Here is an 18,837-nt window from a genome sequence, read left to right on the forward strand (position 1 = left end):
CAAATAAAATTGAAAGAACGCACGAGACCTGCATGTCACAGAAAGGGCGGCTGGCTAAAACACCAGTCCAGATAATAAATACTTCATGACTGTAAGTCTGTATGCCTATGGCCAGCTGACGAACTTTGCTCTGATAAGCAATGATGTTCTCATCTGTTGCCACTATATAAGTATCGACTTTGCAAGAACGTAACAAACATGTGGTCAACATACACATTTAATAATCTTCAGCCTCATTACTTCCTGTGTTCTTTCCTGAAGCAGGTTTTCACACTGAAAAGATCTCCAAATTTTCTGGGTTAGCTTCCAACAGGCTTAAATTCTATGTTTTCAGAAAATGAAACTACTTTTCATGTCCATTTATTGGGTCTTGAAAACTGAGGAACAGGTGCTTAGTGGACGGACGGCCTCACCCACAAAAAGATTCGGATGCATTCTTCTCTAAACAATTCACATTAGTTCCCTATGATAACTTTCAATAAAATGACCAATAAAATGGTGAAAATTTCAAAGTAAAAAAATAAATGGTTTAATACACGGCAACAAAATGCTACATCCCTTAAATAAAAGGTTAAAACCAACACGATTCACTGAAGTTACAATTAGGTGAAGGGGGATTTTTAAAGGATGGGAAGTCAGGAAAGTGATGAAAACACAAACAAGGAAAAGACACCTCAATTTTCAATAAACACAAAGTGATAAAAGGCTTACATGGACTGAACATATTCTCCAAGAACAGAACGGGGGGGGGGGGGGGGGGGGGGGAGTCACAGGCCGAGCAGGCAGGCGTGTGCCGGGCACCTGGTCCCTGCCACAGGTTCCGCCGGGCTGCAAGCTGTGGGCTCACTGGGCACCTGCCTTCCACCCCCAGGACACTCAGCCGGGGCTCCAGGGCCAGCGGGCTCCAGGCCAAAGCCCGGGTGTGCACTGACAGCCTGTGTGCGTCCAGACAGGGCACTGGGTGTGGAAGGGCCCGTGTGGACACACCAACCCTCTCCCGACTCAGCCCCTCACACATCCACCCGACGGTGGGTGGGGTCATGGGGTCACCGTCCACCCTTGTCCGCCAGACTCCACCCTGGCGGCTTCTGAACACACGCCCGCAGACTCGCTCAGTGCCTGGTCTCAGCCCTCGTGTGAACCTGTTCTCTGAAGACAGAAGCTTCCAGGGGGCCGACTGGTCATGAGGTGCCAAGCGTGAGGACTTGGCTCCCAGGACATGCGTCCTTCTCCCGCCTCGTTCCCTGAAGCCAACAGGACTCTCTGCCCCGGCAGCCCGTGGAGGCCAGGTCTTGTGTCGCGTCTTGTGCCCATTTTACAGACGACAGACAGCGGTCCCTGCGGGGAGACTCAACCAGCCCACACCATGTTGTCAGCTGACCGCTTACACCCAGCACGGCTGCCGGGCTCAGGGATGGTTTCGCCCAAGGAAACATCTCCTGTTTGCTTCCTAAGGGTAACATCTTGATGCAACTTAGCTCGAAAATTTCATACGACCCAGACACGGTTCACTTCTCTTGAAAAAGAGTCATGCACGTTAGTAATTAGATCTGATATGCAGGCAACAGAAGCGATATAAGCATCGTTTTAGGTGTCAGCATTTCCAGAATAACCTGTGGCCTGTGTCCACCGGGCAATGACTACACGTGAATGAAGGTCATCGTCTTTCCGAGAAGGACAGAATGTAGCTGCTGGCTGCATTATGTGCAGAGCTCTGAGTAAAGTACAATGAAAAAAAATGGTGAAATGATAAATTTGACCCTTTACAACATTTTTCACATCAACATACCAGGCCTTTTTATGGCTCTTCATTCCCTGTGCCCAAAACTAACTTATTTCCTGCTTATGAGCCAGCCTTCTCTTACTGCTGAGTCCAGGCTCAAACCTGTGACCCCAGGGCTCCCCTCCCACTAACGACATCGGCAAGTGAGGATAAAACTCGTCACAGGCTCTACTCCACTTACTAGGCCGAGGGCCTTACACGCGAGAGCGTTGTGTTTCGGCCGTGCTTGTCTCTCCGTGTCTGATGTTCTAGGTTCTCAGCAAACAGTTCGTGTTTCAGATCCTGCCTCGAGGAGGAAGTGAGGACACTGGGGAGGCCAGATCTCCTTGCGCCCTCAAAGTCAAAAGCAAAAGCCGTGATTTCTCTTATGAATCCACTGTCTTTTGGAGCCCGAAGTATCGTGGCCTGTGGTCCACTTTGATCCCACACCAGGAAGGTGCTCTCTTGTCCAGGGTTTCTCTCTCTCCATCAGAGTGATTAGGGTGGATTTGGGAGGAGATCTGGGTCTCCTTAACTGCTTACTAATGGGGTTCCTTGGGTTACCAGCTAGTGCGTCTCAGGGTCCAGATGGCTGGGACACTCTCAGAGACGCCACCCAAAGACGGACGACAGCACCCCGGGGGAAGGGGGTGGGGCGCCTCCACACTGTCCTCCGCGCAGCTGGGGGTGGAGCCATCACTGGCTCTTCTGCGGCCACCTGCTCCCTCACAAGCCCCCGTTTGGGGCAAACTCGTGTTTCCTGAGGGTCCGAGGACGCTGAGATTGAGAGTGACAGGCGTGGGAATATAATGGGACCTCCGTTCAGAATTCACGGGGTTCTCGTGCTGCCTCGTTGTTTCAGGGCACAGCAGAGCTATGGAAATCCTTAATTCCAAAAGACCACTTTTCTTTAACCTTTTCTTTATTTCTGAGAAAGTGTAAGCGGAGGAGGGGCAGAGAGAGAGGGGCAGAGGGTCTGAAGCAGGCTCTCTGCCGACAGCAGTGAACCTGACATGAGGCTTGAACTCACGGCCTGTGAGATTATGACCTGAGCTGAAGTCTGCAATAACCACACAACTTGTCCCCGTTTACTGTTCATTCCCTATCTCCTGAATAATTTAGAAGGTGTCAACTGCTCTTAGGAAGGATTTGTGAAGTCCCACGTGAAACCAAATTTGTGTCCGTGTAGACACGGGAGAGTGCAGTGACCTGGCAGCTGGTGCTACAGGAAGGTCACAGGCCGCCACCCGGGAGAACGTGGTCTGTCTGCACCTCACTTCCCTGAAGCCTCAGAAAACCTCTCGACAGCACTCAGCACCATCTGCAGTGCGCGGACAGGCTAGGCAGTGGGGTGGGGACCCTGCCGTCCACAACAGCCGGGCGGGGGACCAGCTGTCAGTCTACAGGGACCGCGTGCTGAGTGAAGGGTGGCCCCACGGGGCTCAGCCTGGTGCCTCCTCGTGTTTCCTTCGCTCCCTGCTCTCTGACGTCATGCTGTCCGTCTGGCTGATGCTGGTCTCCCGAGAATACACTGTCTGCTGAACAGTTTGCCCCCCGTCCACCACTATCGCGTGGTATGCTGGCACAACCCCTCACTGGTGGCTCCAAGACGCTGCTTCAGAGTTAAAAGTATTTCCATGGCTACTCTTTACCTGTTATTACTTTACGGGACAGTCAATTCAAGCAAATACAAGTGCACTAACGTTTCAAAGTGGCACGGTCTTCAGAGAACCGTCTAGTTCAAACCCCTCATTACACAGACGAGAGAAGCGTGACCCCCACGGTCAGAAGGCCGGTCAGGTGGCTGAGAGGGCTGCAGAACTCGGGCCTCAGACCCCCACACGTCCCTCTTCCTGGCATCTCCCGCACTGGCGGCCAAACACCCCACCTTCGCCTGCTGCCGCTATCGAAGCTCCATGCACAAACAGGCCTGGGATCCCGGCCCCGAGGGAGACGGTGCCCGTGCGAGGCCCTGACCGGGAGCGCAGCACAAACCCTCCTTTTGGCCGTGGACTTGTGACCTCGTGCATGGAGAACTCCACAAGCCCGTGTGGTAGAGGCTGTGGGTGCTGGTGAGGATGCCGCAGCCCAGACACCCGGCGTGGCCCAGAGGCGTGGCCCAGAGGCGTGGCTGTCCTCTGGAAACTTCGGCATGCACTGGTGGGGCCGGTGCTTGGGCTTCTGATGGGACTCACGTGGTCCTGCTCACCGTCACTGCACGCCCTGTGTCTGTCCTTGCCTGCCGCATAGGGTGTGACCGTCCTCTTCTCAAACAGCCCGGACTCCTCTCCTGTCAGAGCTGCAATCTGTGATTACCCGCCTGTCCCATTTCTCCCAACCCCTCCCCGGTGCTCTCTTTCTAGGACTTGGCCTTTTGTTTGTTTAGGTTCCACACATAAGGGATGCCATGCGGGATTTCACGTTCTCCCTCAGACGTGGCTCACTCGCCTCCACGTCCATGCATGTGGTCACAAATGGCAGGATTTCCTTCTTTCTCCTGCTGATCAACAACTAGTGTACGTTCACATGATGGCGACTTCATCCACCCAGCCTTCCACAGACACGAGGGGTTGTTTCCACGTGTTGCTTTTGCGAACCACCCGCAGTGAACACGGGGACAGGTTTCTCTCGGTGATCTTGTTTCCACTCCCTGAGGTTCTGTGCCCACAAGTGGAATTGCTGGGTCGTACGTAGCTCTTCGAATTGTGTGAGGAGCCTCCACACTGCTCTCCAGAGCGGCCACACCAGTTTGCATTCCCACCATCAGCAAGAAGCCTCCCCTTTCTCCGCACCCTGGCCGACCTCTGTTGTTCCCTGAGTTGTTAACTGTAGCCACTCTGACAGGTGTGAGGTGGGATCTCCTCATGGCTTTGATTTGTGTTTTCCTGATGAGGAGTGATGCTGAGCATCTTGTCATGGGTCCGTTGCATCTGGAGGCCTTCTTTGGAAAAGTGTCTAAATGTCTGTTCATGTCTTCTGCCCATTTTTTAATCAGATTTTTCGTTTCTGGGCTACTGTTGTATAAATTCTTTATATATTTGGGATATTAACCCCTTATTGGACATAGGCTTTGCAAATATTTTTCCCATTCCCTCGGCTGCCTTTTTTGTTTTGTTAGTGGTTTCCTTAACTGTGCAGAAGGTTCTTATCTTGGTATAGTCCAGATAGTTTATGTTTTGCTTTTATTGACTCTGCTTTTGGTGTCAAATCCAAAAAATCACTGACAAGAACTATGTCAAAGAGCTTTCCCCCATGTTTTCTTCTAGCATTTTCATGGTTTCAGATCTCATATTTAGGTCTTTAATCCATATTGAATTTATTTTTGCGTATGGTGTAAGAAAGGGGCCCAGTTTTCCCAACACCATCTGTTGAAGAGATTGTCTTTTCCCCATTTGTGTATTCTTGCCTGTCTTGTTGCAGATTCACTGACCATATAGCTGGTTGATTTCTGGGCTCTTTGTTCCGTTCCACTGATCTACGTGTCTGTTTTGTGGCAGTACCACACTGACTTGACTATCACAGCTTTGTAATAGAACTTGAAACTTGCGACTGTGTTGCTTCCAGCTTTGTTCTTCTTTCTCAGCATTGCTTTGCCTCTTCAGGGTATTTTGTGTTGCACATGGATTTTAGGATCGTTTGTCCTATTTCTTTGAAAAATGCCATTGGTAATTTGATAGGGTTGACACTGACTCTGTGGACTGCTTTGGGCAGTACGGACGCTTTAACAATATTACTCTTCCAGCCCATGAGCGTGGAGGTCTCTCCATTTGTCTTTAGTTTCTTTGATCAGTGTTTTATCAGGTCTTTCACTTCCTTGGTTAAGTTTACTCCCAGATATTTTATTCTGTTTGATGCAGGTGTACATGGGACTGTTTCCCTGACTACTTCTAACAGTTTGTCGTCAATGTATAGAAACGAAACTTATTTCTGTATACTGACTATGTATCCTACATCCTTACTGAATTTATCAGTTCCAACAATTCTTTTGTGGAGCCTTTAGGATTTCTTCTATGTAATATCATGTTATCTACAAACAGTGAGTTTCGCTTCTTCCTTGCCAATCTGGATGCCTTCTATTCCTTCCTCTTGCCCGAATGATCTGGCCAGGACTTCCCATGCTGTGTTGAGTACATGTGGTATGAGAACAGACGTCCTTGTCTGAAATAATGTCCTACCTTCTTTTCTCAGGGTCTCCTTCTATAACGTTTATTAGTTGAAGAACTATTAATCAATATCTAATAAAAGTATTTACAATTCATTCCATTACCGCAATGCACTCACTTGAAGCTAAAGTAGAAATCTACATATTTCTCTAATCCAAATTTCTTATGAGTATATGCCAATGATGGCTGGAAAGTCAGTGGCTCTACTTTAAGAAAATTAAGGGCAAACAGAACAAACGTGGCTGAAGAGGTGAACTGAGTGCATCAGCACATGATTTCAAAATAATACTCTGACACCTTGTGCCACGGGGCCCATGACCAAGCATTCATCAGGTTTGTGCTGGCTCACTTCACGGAGGAGGGACCCAGAGCATCAGGTGCGTTGGTAAGACACCAGAGGAACACAACGTGAGCGCACACAAGAGTTCCAGCCTCTCAGGGACCCAAGGATGCACGAAAGCCTTCCAGGGGCTGGCAGCTGGTTCCACCTCACGTCTGGTGAGGGTGCTCAGGTCGTCAGCAGATCGACCCCACCTCCACTGCCCCTCCCAGCCACCTGACGCACCCTCAAGCAGGTGGGACGTGGCCCCTGGTCAGCAGGTTTTGGCCAAGTGCCTTCCTAGGCCTCCCCCTGGCCTCCATCTGCATTTGGTAAAAACTGCACTTGGTAGTCAAACAAGGTGGGGTGCTGGGCTATGTGCTACAGTGACGCCCTCGGAGGCCTCAAGGAAGCCAGGGGTGGGGCTTCCCTCAGCCCAGACACAGGCGACAAGTCTGAAGCCACCTGCCAATACACGGAAGGGACAGATGCCTGGCTCACAGTGAGTCTGCAGGGAACCGTGCAGTTAGCTCCTGCTTCCAAGAGCCACGAGGTCAGTATTTCTTTTCGTGCATGTTATTAGAATAATGATCGCAAGACTTAATGTTAACGACTTTGCAGATTCATCTGAACAAAACCACGTCCATATGGCTGAAACCACTGGTGATTATGAACTCGGAGAGCAGACTTTCCTCACGGGCTGTTTCTATAAGTAATTACTGCCCTCACTTCCCAACGTTGACTAAAGACTCAAGTCCAGGCTCCGGTGTCTCGGGGAACAAAAGCTGGCTGTGCTTATGTTGGCGCAATTTTGCAGTAAACCCACTTTAACTGGCACACAAGTCCGGGCTGTTACCGCCATGAGGCAAGTGAGGGAAGTGAGTCCAGAGGACAGAAGGATCCCTCGCACAGGACGTGGTGCTGCAGACCTGGGGCCCTTTCCCCTGAGGCCCCAGCTGTCCTGAGGCTGGGGAAGGTGTCCTCAGCATTGGGACAGCGACCCAAACAACCAAGAACAGGACAGCGGGCCACTCCACAGGTACTGGACACGGCGGGCCGCTCCAGGGGTAACGGGACACGGCGGGACGCTCCAGCGGTAATGGACACGTTTACCAGCTTCTTGAGAACAACATGCAACACGGTGTGAGCAAGATGGGAAGAGCTGGGGTGTCTAAGGCAGTAAGGAGCACAGGGAGCACGGATTTCTTTTTATCTAAAGCTGTAGAAGGTACTGAAGTGGCTCACATGCGAGGGGGTCCTACAGGCCGACGGTACGGTACGCATTTAGTCTGATTACACTACTTCCTCTCCCGACAGCTCCCACCCACCCGCCCATTCCTAACCAATATTAAGCCTAAAAGAATTCAAAGTCTGTATTTGTTACACTCAGACACTACCTACAGGACAGAAAAAGGCCGCACAGAGAGCAAGGAGCACACAGTTGATACTTGGGTTGACAAGAGCACATTCTTGTCTCTACAGCAAACCCGTGTGCCTGGAACAGATCTAATGACAACACTTCACAAGCCCCGAGTGCAGATATACCCCAGGGCCAGGGGACACCTGCAATGGAGCCAGTGCGGGGCGACCCTGACGAGGGCTCCCGGGGCAGTGTGGGGTGACCAGGACCAGGGCTTCCCGCCAGCTCCCCAGGCGGCCTGGGGACTCTGGCTCTGGTACCACACCTGGACGTGCCTCGGTTCCCGTGTGCTCTGGGCCGAAGCTCTGTCCTGCAGGAGTCCTGGTGAGGGTGCCCAGAGCATGCAGGCAGCAGCAGGCTCAGCAGCCACAAGTGGGCACAAAGGCAAGACAGGGTCACCCCTTTTCTCCTTAAGTGTTCTCTAAGTCACTATGTAATTGACTTACTGGTCCTGGGTATTCACAATGGAAATCTAAAGTGGTTCTTTGAAAAACAGTAACGATTTGACTTTTTCTTCTTTTTCCAATCTCAGTTCTCATGTTCTCTTTGCTTAAAATCGCAAATGAAAAGATTCAGGATTCCTCCCAGCTTCCAGGTTTGCACACCTCTGCCTGGCGCGTCCTCTGGCCCCACAGGGAGCTAGGTGTGGCTGTGCAGCAGCGTGGGCCCCAGGCCTCGGCGAGACCCCAGCCCACACACCCACCGCACAGCACAGCACGGCCTTTCATTTCAGAGACCACTGGTGGGAGGCCTTCTCCAACTTTATCACCTCCAACACCTTGCTTCCTGGGCTGACAAGGAACAGGGAGTAAACAAAGTAGTTGGAAACATTTAGACGTCAGTTACAAGTGTTCAAAAGTGAAAGATAAGGACTTCCCAGGCCTGGATCTGTATTCAAAGCTCTTCTGGAAAAGTGGCCACAGGACCCTGGACTCACAGGGCCTCTAGAAAGAGCCGCCTCTTAAAGCCAAGCCGTGGTCCCCATGGAGGTGGGTGGAGCCGGTGAGGAACTGCAGACCCAAGTGGCAGACGGCCGGCCACACAGCATCAGGGCCCAAGTCGATGGGAGCCCAGATGGAAGGTGAGGGTGAGTCTCAGTGGACAGAGCAACGTGGACAGAACTGATCTTGGGTACAGACCTGTCCACTCTCTCCTTGGTGGGTGATGGGCCAAGTACCATCCCCCACATCATCACTCCCTTCCCGGGGAAAGGAAGACCCACGGAAGGTTCTCTCCACAATGGCCACGCCCACAACAGGTAACAGAGAAAGAGACAAACTAACAAATTTTCCTGACAAACACCTCACAGAGACATGCCCTGTGATAATGCTTCAGTCAACGGTATACAATTTGCGTTGAACTATGAGGTGACCATGGAGCTTAAAAGGAATGCATCCCAGGTCCTCAGTTTCCCTGGTCTTTTCTCTTTGGCTCTCGTCAGTGCACAGCTGTCAGGGTGGCACCACAGGGCCAGCTGGCTGGCTTCCGGCAGGGCATCCGTCCACCTCGTACAAACACCTCAACTTCCTAGGAGGGCATCCCTACAGCTCGGAGCCTACCGATCACAGGACAGACTCAAGCCTCTGGCACTGGGGTCCCTCACGTGGCCCAGCCCGTGCTGGCCTCCTCGGCAGGGCCGACTGTGTGCAGCTGTGGGTGAACCAGAACTGACTGAGCACAGCAGCACGGGACACATGGTTTTTACTGAATAGACTGAGCACACGGTGAAGTGTGCTCCCCAAAGTAATTCATCCTCGTAAGAACACAGTTAAATTTCCTAATGAAATAATCCCTTTATCTACTAATCACATTCCAAAGATTTTCAACAGGGTTTGAAAAGATGAATAGATTATTCCTCACCTACCCCATTTTTGGTTCTATGGTTTCTGGTCCTTTAATTAGAGACTTGGAAAGATCAATGTACAAGGAAACCACATTCTCTTGACATTTGTAGGATAGAGTTTCTGAGTTTATACTTGTTGAAACTCGTCTGGGTGAAACCTCTTATTTGCGGATTTAACGTAACATCGGCACATCCACCAAAGCAGGTATGTCTTTTGTTCACGCGGCCTTCGACCACAAAAGCAAGACAGACATTCAATTCTTTCACAAAAGTGAGGCAAAGCAAGTTATTTCCATCATTACAAAACTGATATACGATCTCAGAAATGCTGAATAAAATGGAAAATCAAGAAAAAAGTTCTCCTTAAACCACAACAACTACCATTAACATGTGACGCATTTAATAGCAGCACGAGTGATGACGGCCACGGTCGGGTCCCAGCTAAATCTCCTCCTGCCTCAAGTCTGTTTTCCTGCCGCTATGAATTTTGTGACGTCACTTTTAATGATTGCAGGACACAAACGAGCCCACTGGGTAGCCGTCCAGTGACCTGCTCCCCCGGCCCTGTCGCGGTAAATTTGGGTGAAGTTAAGCTGCAGAATCACGCCTCACCTGAGAGGGGGCATCCTTTTCCCGCGTCATCGCTGCCCGAGCTGTCCTCGGAGGCCGGGCTGGCCTGCGGCTCTGGGGGGGCTGGGACGTACCCCTCAGGAGGCAAACTCGCCGTGTAGAGCCGCCTTCGAGGAGGTACCTTGGAGTCTCCACCTGCAGGAGACAAGGGGGCTGTGAACATGGCATACTGTGATGAGACCCTCACTGGCCCTGGCCCTTCCCCAACCACATCCACTGGAGACACGAAACCCAACAGGTCACAAAGCCCAGCCACTGCTGTCAGCACTGATCTCAGGACACCAAGCACTTGGCCAGAGCAGCAGGACAGCCCAAGATCCAGCCAGGAAAAAGGAAGGATCCGTGATTAACTAACCTCTGTGTTTTACAACGATGTAAAAGTATAAGTAAGCAGAAAAAACAATATTCTACAGAGCATACCTTCCACTGTTACAACATGAATCTCTTGACGTTTTGGTGCACAATCTGGGATTTCTCCAGGCGTGCGAACAACCCACATATGCTGTGTACACACACACCTTAATGGGATCTTGCCACATGCATTTGATAATCACACATTTGTATATTACGTGTATCATATCATTCAGAAGTTAAGAGAACATGATGAGGAAATATATTAAGATATATTTACATCTACACGATCTTTTAACGGCTACATAATATGCCACGTTTTGGCAAATTATAACTTAATTATAATTCAACCATTGTCCTAGATTTCGCACATGGAGATTGACTCTAAATTTTCACTATCACAGACAGCTTCTACGACCGTCCTTGTTGCACAAACTTTGCACACTTGACCACGGAGTTCCTTCAGACAAAGTCCTGGAGATGAACTGCTGGTCCGAAGGATGAGCACCTTTTTTGCTGGCTCTTGACACACGTGGTCCAGAACAGCATCCCCACCACCCTGCCTCCTGCCATTCTCTTTCCGACATCGGGTGGCATTGGCCACAGTTGATTCGCGTACAGCTGACAGAGCGTGTTGTATCCGTTCACGCGTACCACATACGGACTCGACCGCTGTACGCACAGTGCCCTGCTCCTGCGAGAGGCACGGTCACCATCTGTCAGCACACGGCAGTATGACACTACTGACCCTGGTCCCCGTGCTGCACTGTCATTTCTGTCACTGGACCACGCACAGGAACAAACTCTGAATAAACTCGGAGTGTGAGCAGAGAGAGTGTGGGGGCAGTGGTGCAGTTGGGGGGAGTTCTGGGGACCCGCGTGACTCAAGTGGAGCCCATTCTGGGGTGGTCGCCAACACGTGCCTGGTCGTCCTGTCCTTTTAGCTCCTTATTCGGACCTGGAGTGGCTCACACTGAGGTCGCTGAGCGCCTCTCGCGGGGCACTGGACACTGTGATACACGGCAGCCTCATCTCTGCCCGGGAGGGAGCCAGTAACGCGGTGCTCATGGCCACACAGAGAGCCACAAGGGAAACGAGCACAGGACACAGGGGCAGCCGGCCGGAGGAGAGGCCCGGGGCCATGACTCTGTCTTGTGCCTGAGGAGCAGCACAGACTTCATGAGGAGGAAGATGTGTTCGGGAAGGAGCTCAGATGTACAGGCGTCCCTACAGGGTCCCCTGGCCCCTCGGCCTGTCTGTAACGGAGACGCGCTTTCAGAAGCTTGCACACTTGACCCCTGTATTTCCTAATGGTGGTCACGGTCGTGCGAGCCGGTTCCGAGTGTCCAGCCCAGCATCTCAGAACAGAGCCAGCAGCACAGCCAGGCTTTGAAACGTTCAAGTAAATGCTGTCACTGACCGAAGGAGAGACGTTTGTCACAGTGTCCTCACACCACGTGCCACCATCAAAAACTGGTTTAGTTCCTTCCTTCCATTACACACACAGCAGGTGTGGCCATTAGGTGTTCAGACTTCAGACTTTCAGCCCCCACACAAGTAACAGGCTGTAAGCTCCGCCTTCCTGTCTCCGGTAGAATGATCGAAACTTGGCTCTGACCCCCGACCACACGGTATGGTCGGCCCAGAGCCCTCCTAGAGCCCCCATGAGTCCTGGAGGGGACACCTTGTCTTCCCTGCTCTGGCCCCAGTCCTGGGCCTGGCTCCTACCTCTCCTTTGTCCCTGTCATTCCAGACGCAAAATTCAGCATCCTCCTTTTCTACAAATTGTCCACTCACCCCCAAGCACCTCGAGAGCTGAGTAATTAAGAAAATACTTAAGACTTTACATTTTTAGAGGTTTTAGGTTCAGAGCAAAATTGAGAAAGGTACAGAGACTTCCCTTATACCCCTCTGCACACACACTCTGCCCCCCCCCCGACCTATGGGGGCGCCCCCCACCCCCATCAGAGGGCACATCTGTTACAGTCAGAGATCCGACACGGACACACTGTCATCACCCAGGGTCCACAGTCCACGTGAGGGTCACTCCTGGTGTTGTGCATTCTGTGGGTCTGGACAATGCAGGATTCCCTGTACTCACATCACTGCCCTAAAAACCCTCTGTGCTCCACCTGGCCATCCCCCGCCCTCAGCCTCTGGCAACCACTCACGTTTTCCCTACCTGGTTTGCCTTTTCCAGAATGTCATGTAGTTGGAATCATGCAGTTTGTAGATTTCTCAGACAGCCTTCTTTCACTTAGATCTGCATTTAAGCCTAATCTGTGTCTTTTCACGGCTTGAAGGCCATGAAATATTCCAGGGTGTGAACGGACCTCAGCAAACCTGCCACCCGCTGCAGGGTCTGAACTGACCTCAGTGTACCTGTTACCCACTGCAGGGAGTCGTGGTTGCTTCCACATTTTGGGAATTACGAACAAAGCTGCTGTAAACATCTGTTGCAGGTTTCATATGGACAATAGTTGAGCTATTTTAATGGAGTTTTGAGGGTGGGTGAGGGGTCAGATCATTTTCTGCACAATCTTTGCCATCTTGGTATCGCTGGCCCCTCCTCCTGCACCTCAAATAGAGTTCTTTTACCCTTTCTGGAAGTCTCGGGGCCACCAATACTTGTGCCCATGCAACTCAGGCAGGCTTTCCTCCTAAGAGGTAAGGGAAGTACATCAGTCAAGCAAATGATTTCCTTTGGGAAGGGGTCAGATTCAGGATGGGCTGACGGCTGGTACCTACACAGAGCAGAGAAAGGAGACGAGCTCTGGGCTTCGACATTTATAGGGATGGGGAGAGACGGGGCGGTGTCTGCCATGGACATAATGCTGTATGAGCATACGAGAGGGAGAGAGAGTCCCAAGCAGGGTCCACGCCCAGCACAGAGCCCGACATAGGGCTTCATCTCACGACCCTGGGATCATGACCTGAGCTGAAATCAAGAGTTGGACGCTTGACTGACTGAGCCACCCAGGCGCCACAAGGAAGACTTCTTAAGCCAGACACAAACAGCACAAACCACAGACTTAAAGACTGAGAAACCACATTCTATGAACTTCTAAACAATAGAACACATTGTTGTTTTCAAAAATTAAGAGAATCCATGGAGAGAAGGTGTACAGTTGGCCAAGAATTGGGATTTGGAATACAAAAAGAAATGAAATCTGTCAGATAAACTCCAAAAAAAACCCAAGAGGAAAATGGGCAAACAGTATGGTTTACACACATGCGCAAGCCGCCGAGCTCTTTACCTCACTAACCATCAGTAGAATGAGGTGCAGGCTCCCTCCACGTGAACAACATGGGTTTGAGCTGCTGGGGTCCACTGATATGGAGATTTATTTTGATACGTACAGTACATAACATGAATACATTTTCTCTTCCTTATAATTTTCTTAATGACGTTTCCTTGTCTGTAGCTGACTCTGTAGTAAGAATACAGTATATAATACATATACAGACATGTGTTAGTTGACTGTGTTATTGGTAAGACTTCTGGCCAACAGTAGGTAAATTTCTGGGAGTCCCAACTGCCTGGAGGCTGGCATCCCAACCCCTGGCTCGTTCAAGGGTCAGCTTGACTCAACAGGAATAACTGTTGAGTAGGACCCGGGGAAATGGGAACTAGCAGGTCACTTGAGTGGTGCATGTCTGACAGGCAAGTTGGCAAAATGAACAATAAACCTGAAGCTACTTCTCTGGGGACACGTGCTTGGGAAACGCCCGTGTGTAAAGGAGAGGTCGATGGTGACCCAGCGTATCCTTACTTCTAGAAAAGCCAAAAGAACGTACGATGTGCTTCTCCAGCCAAGACGGGGTGGTGGGAAGCGTGCACCATCCTGCCCAGAACAACCGCAAAGACAGGCCAACCTGATGAAACAAGTTCCAGATGCTGATCTCTGAGGAAGGGAACCAGCCATGAGACTGTGGCCATGCTGGCCTGGGGCGGAGTGAGCTCGAGGATTGGGGGTGGGGCCTGGCAGCTGGGGTCCAGGGAGGCCCGACGCCTGCAGGCCATGGGCAGCGTCCTCGGGAGAAGCGGGCTGCATTGAGCGAGCCTAGGGCTCTAGGGGGAGACCCTTGCGTGTTCTGCTGAGCGTGATGTGGGTGCCCCTGTGAGGAGCTGCCAGGCGGGGGCTGGGGCTCACAGCCTGGCACTGGGCAGAGCAACCTCAGGGAAGGGCCAGACAGAGCTGGGAGGGTGGGCAGGAGCACAGGAGAGGTGGCCCCTTCCGACCTCCATGGGGCACCCCTGGATGACAGACGGCAGTTCCTGCGGCCACGTGGACTTCTGCCTTGCCGCCTGGCCACGCGCACCCAGCCGGCCGAGATGTAAGAACATCTTAGCCCCATGGAAGTCCAATAAAACCCACAGAAAAGGACAAGGCATGGGACCAACAGGGCATCTGTAGGCTGTGGGGCAATGTCAGGTGGCCTCGTATGTGAACTTGAAGCCCTCCAAGAAACAGTTACGGAACATTCCCCACGTGATGAAAATCACAACCCCAGAGACCCAAGAAGCTCAGAAACTCGAAGGAGAGCTGTGGAGGAAACCACACGAGGCTCCGAAAACTCAGATTGCTAGACACCAGAGGTGGGGGGTACATCCCAATACAGTCACACAACAGCAGAGGACAGTGGCTACATAGACAGCAATCGCCATCATCAATATAAAGTTTCACAAGCCCCCTAGGAATCACACATATATACTAAAGTATACACACTGTATCAGCAAGCATGAAACTACATGGGAACCGGGGCTTCCAAATTCTAGGGAGACGAGAGGGAGACGTGGCTGGAGGGTGTTCGAAGACTTCACTTACGCTGTGAAACCTCAGGGTGTACCGTGTACTGATGAGACAACTTAAACACTGCAAGGTGATGGCCACTCCCCTCACATAAGTACGACATCTATTCTCAGGAACTGTTGGGTACACGGTACAGAATCGCTAACTGTAGTCCTCACGCTGTACATTAGCCCCCAGAACTTATCCCCCTTATAACTTTAGGTCGGTTCCCGTGACCATAATCCCCCCGTCCCCCAGCCCAGCCCCCAGCAACCTCTGTCCATTCTCTCTCAGTTTGAGGTTTTCAGCGTCCACGGAAACGTGAGATCATGCTGTGCCTGTCTTTCTCTGCCTGACTTACTCACTGGGTATGAGGCCCTTGAGCTCCATTTGTTACATTTTTTTTTATACAACAGCAGGCTTTCAGGGAAGCGGCAAAGGTTAAGAAGGAAAAGACCTGGGTAGAAGGGGTTCCGAGACAGCTGTTGTATCATCAAGATTTTATAAGAAAACATTCACATCTTAATGGAAAACTGCAGTTTTTACCAAAGAGCTTTGTCTGTTTTCATGACATCTCCAGGCATTCATAGATGTGTCTCCACATACTGATTTTCACGGACCCATAAAAAGCCCAGATTCAACAGCACGAACCTACCTGACCGACGCCCAGCCACCTGCTAGCCTGCCTGTCAGCATGGAGGTGGGCATTGCTCTGACACACGTATTCCCTAAAAACAAGTTTTAAAACGGGTGCCTCCGTACACACAAGTTATGGAGCTTGAGAGCCGCCATATGGAAGACTTACTTGTGCTGTGTCTAAGGGGGATCCAACGCACCACAGCCACTTACATAAGATACGTGATCAAGCTCTTGGCTCATTCACCCTTCTGTCCTCTGGAACTCCAACTCCCCCACAGGTTTGCCCTAATATAATAACTTTATCGCATCATGCTTCTCAAATAAACCGTCTTCTTTAAAAAATGTCTATGATGGTAAACATAATTTTTCTACATTATTAGAATTAGTAAAAGGCAACTGATCAAAGTAACAATTACTGCTTTTAATCATTACCCACTACAGAGCAAGTCCCTTGGGCCAAGATTCTCTGCTGAGAGGGAAGGAGTATGGAAGCACATGTGTCACTGCTACGAGACAGGGTCCTACAGGAACACTACCCGTCTTCATTTTACAGAGGTAACTGCTCAGAAACTCTGAACACAAAAATAGGTAGAAGACGGCATGTGGCTTTTTAAAAATAGCAATATTACTTGATTCATTGAATTCTTTGTAAATAATATGCCAAAAATCACAGAGAAATCCATCATCAAACAAAATTATTACTTTTTATTAAAGATTTTTAAAGTTTATTTATTTTGAGAGAGAGAGAGAGAGTGCGTGAGCAGGGGAGGGGCAGAGAGAGAGAGAGAGAGAGAATGCCAAGCAGACTTGAACCCACAAACTGTGAGATCATGACCTGAGCCGAAACTAAGAGTTCGATGCTTAACTGAGCCACCCAGACGCCCCTTCACAAAACTATTTTTTTAAAATCTTTATTTATTTTTGAGAGAGAGACCAAGTGCGAGCGGGAGAGGGGCAGAGAGAGAGGGAGACACAGAATCCAAAGCAGGCTCCAGGCTCCAAGCTGTCAGCACAGGGCCTGATGCGAGGCTCGAACTCACGAACCATGAGATCGTGACCTGAGCTGAAGTCAGCCACTTAACCAATTGAGCCACCCAGGCGTCCCTTCACAAAGCTATTTTTAACGATCGGCTGATAACTCAACTATTTCCTTCAATTTTGCTGAAAGCAAAGGAATGTCAAATACGTGACTTGGAAAGAGATGTGTTGCGTGTCCTTAGAATAATTCGCTTTCTTTCTGTGAGACCAGTATTCCCAACTGTCCCTTTGGTGGGCACACCGTGGTGGTGTCTATGCCTGGTAGGTCCTCCTTTTGCAAATGGGGGACCAGCAGCTGAGCAAAGTAAGCCTGCAGGACCCTGGGCACTTGCTTGGCGCAGGAGCTGGATAGTGTCGTGGACAGCAGTGTGGACAACGGTGCAGGAAGTGGTGTGGGCAATGGCGTGGAAAAGGGTGTGGACGATGGCGAGGACAACACTGTAGACAGTGGCACGGACAACAGTAAGGACACGTTGCTGCTGCGAACACCCACGTGAAAATGTTTGTGCAACATGTGTTTTCACTTCTCCTGGGTGTGGACAACGACATGGAAATGGCCAGGGGTCCTCCCCGCGCCCCAGCCACTGCCCCGTGCTCCCTGGCTCTCACAAGGGGTCCTCCCCGCGCCCCGGCCACAGCTCTTCACACTGCTTCCGCACCTGCACCGGGACGAGGACAGTCTCTGCCCAGCACAGTGAACTCAAGCTGGTCTTTAACGGAGGTGCCAGCACCGGCTTCTCTCCGCACTGAGCACGCTGAAGTCCACAGTGTGGGCACAGTGACCTTGCACTGCCAGATACAGGACGTGCAGGGTCACCACCCCTGACAGCCAGGCCAGAGCTGCCTGCTCCAGGGCAAAACATGACAACTGCCAGGTCACTGACCACCCCCCTCCCCTCCCCCCGCAAGCCCCTCACCTGTCAAGGTGGTGGCACTCCTGCCCCTGAGGTCCGTAGTGGCCACCCTCTCCGCTGGGTTTCCAGAAGCTGGAGCCACGGGTACCCTCTTTTCTTGGCCACAGGGAACACTAGGGAAAAGCCTCCTCAGAACTTTCTCCACGAACACTACAAGTGAAAAAGAGAAGAAAGAATTATTCACGGGGGTTCATTTAAATTGCAAATGGATTTTACCTAAAATAAAGACAAAGCCTGACATTACCACCAGAGAGAAAAGGGAATGTGTGTGAGGACAACCTAGCACGGTCCCCCGAGGACCCCCCAGCACCATCCCCTGAAGCCTTGCCAGCATTGTCCCCTCAAGGACCCCCAGTACTATCCCCTAGAGGATCCCCCAGCATTGTTCCCCGAGGATCCCCAGGACAGTCCATCAGAGGACCCCCAGGACCGTCCATCAGAGGATCCCAGGACCATCCATCAGAGGACCCCCCAGGACTGTCCAACAGAAGAACCCCCTGTACTGTCCATCAGATGACTCCCCCAGGACCGTCCATCAGAGGCCACCCAGGATCGTCCATCAGAGAATCCCCAGGACCATCCATCAGAGGATGCCCCTAGGACCGTCCATCAGAGGAACCCCCTGCACTGTCCATCAGATGACCCCCCCCCAGGACCATCCATCAGAGGATACCCAAGACTGTCCATCAGAGGACCCCCCTGCACTGTCATTAGATGTCATTAGAGGACCCCCAGGACCATCCATCAGAGGGCCTTCAGGAATGTCCATCAGAGAATCCCAGGACTGTCCAGCAGAAGAACCCCTGCACTGTCCATCAGACGACCCCCCCAGGACCGTTCACCAGAGGACCCCCCAGACTGCCCGTGAGAGGATTCCCCTGCACTGTCATTAGAGGTCATCAGAGGACCCCCAGGACCGTCCATCAGAGGACCTCCCTGCACTGTCCATCAGAGGACCCCCAGAA

General features: G+C 51.3%; 1 protein-coding gene across 2 annotated transcripts in view; it reads right to left on the bottom strand.

The window, feature by feature from the left end:
• Positions 1-18,837, bottom strand: part of ERICH1 (glutamate rich 1) — a 58,537-nt gene that overhangs the window by 24,152 nt on the left and 15,548 nt on the right. For both annotated transcript variants that reach the window (XM_040489786.1, XM_040489785.1), the window contains exons 2-3: positions 17,876-18,022; positions 10,120-10,272 (exon numbers count right to left, since the gene is read on the bottom strand). In XM_040489786.1, the coding sequence (XP_040345720.1) occupies positions 10,120-10,272; positions 17,876-18,022 (300 nt within the window). The remainder of the gene's footprint in view (positions 1-10,119; positions 10,273-17,875; positions 18,023-18,837) is intronic.

The sequence above is a fragment of the Herpailurus yagouaroundi genome, unplaced genomic scaffold (assembly GCF_014898765.1).
Source record: "Herpailurus yagouaroundi ecotype Mexico unplaced genomic scaffold, PumYag 181, whole genome shotgun sequence".
Classification (NCBI taxonomy): Eukaryota; Metazoa; Chordata; class Mammalia; order Carnivora; family Felidae; genus Herpailurus; species Herpailurus yagouaroundi.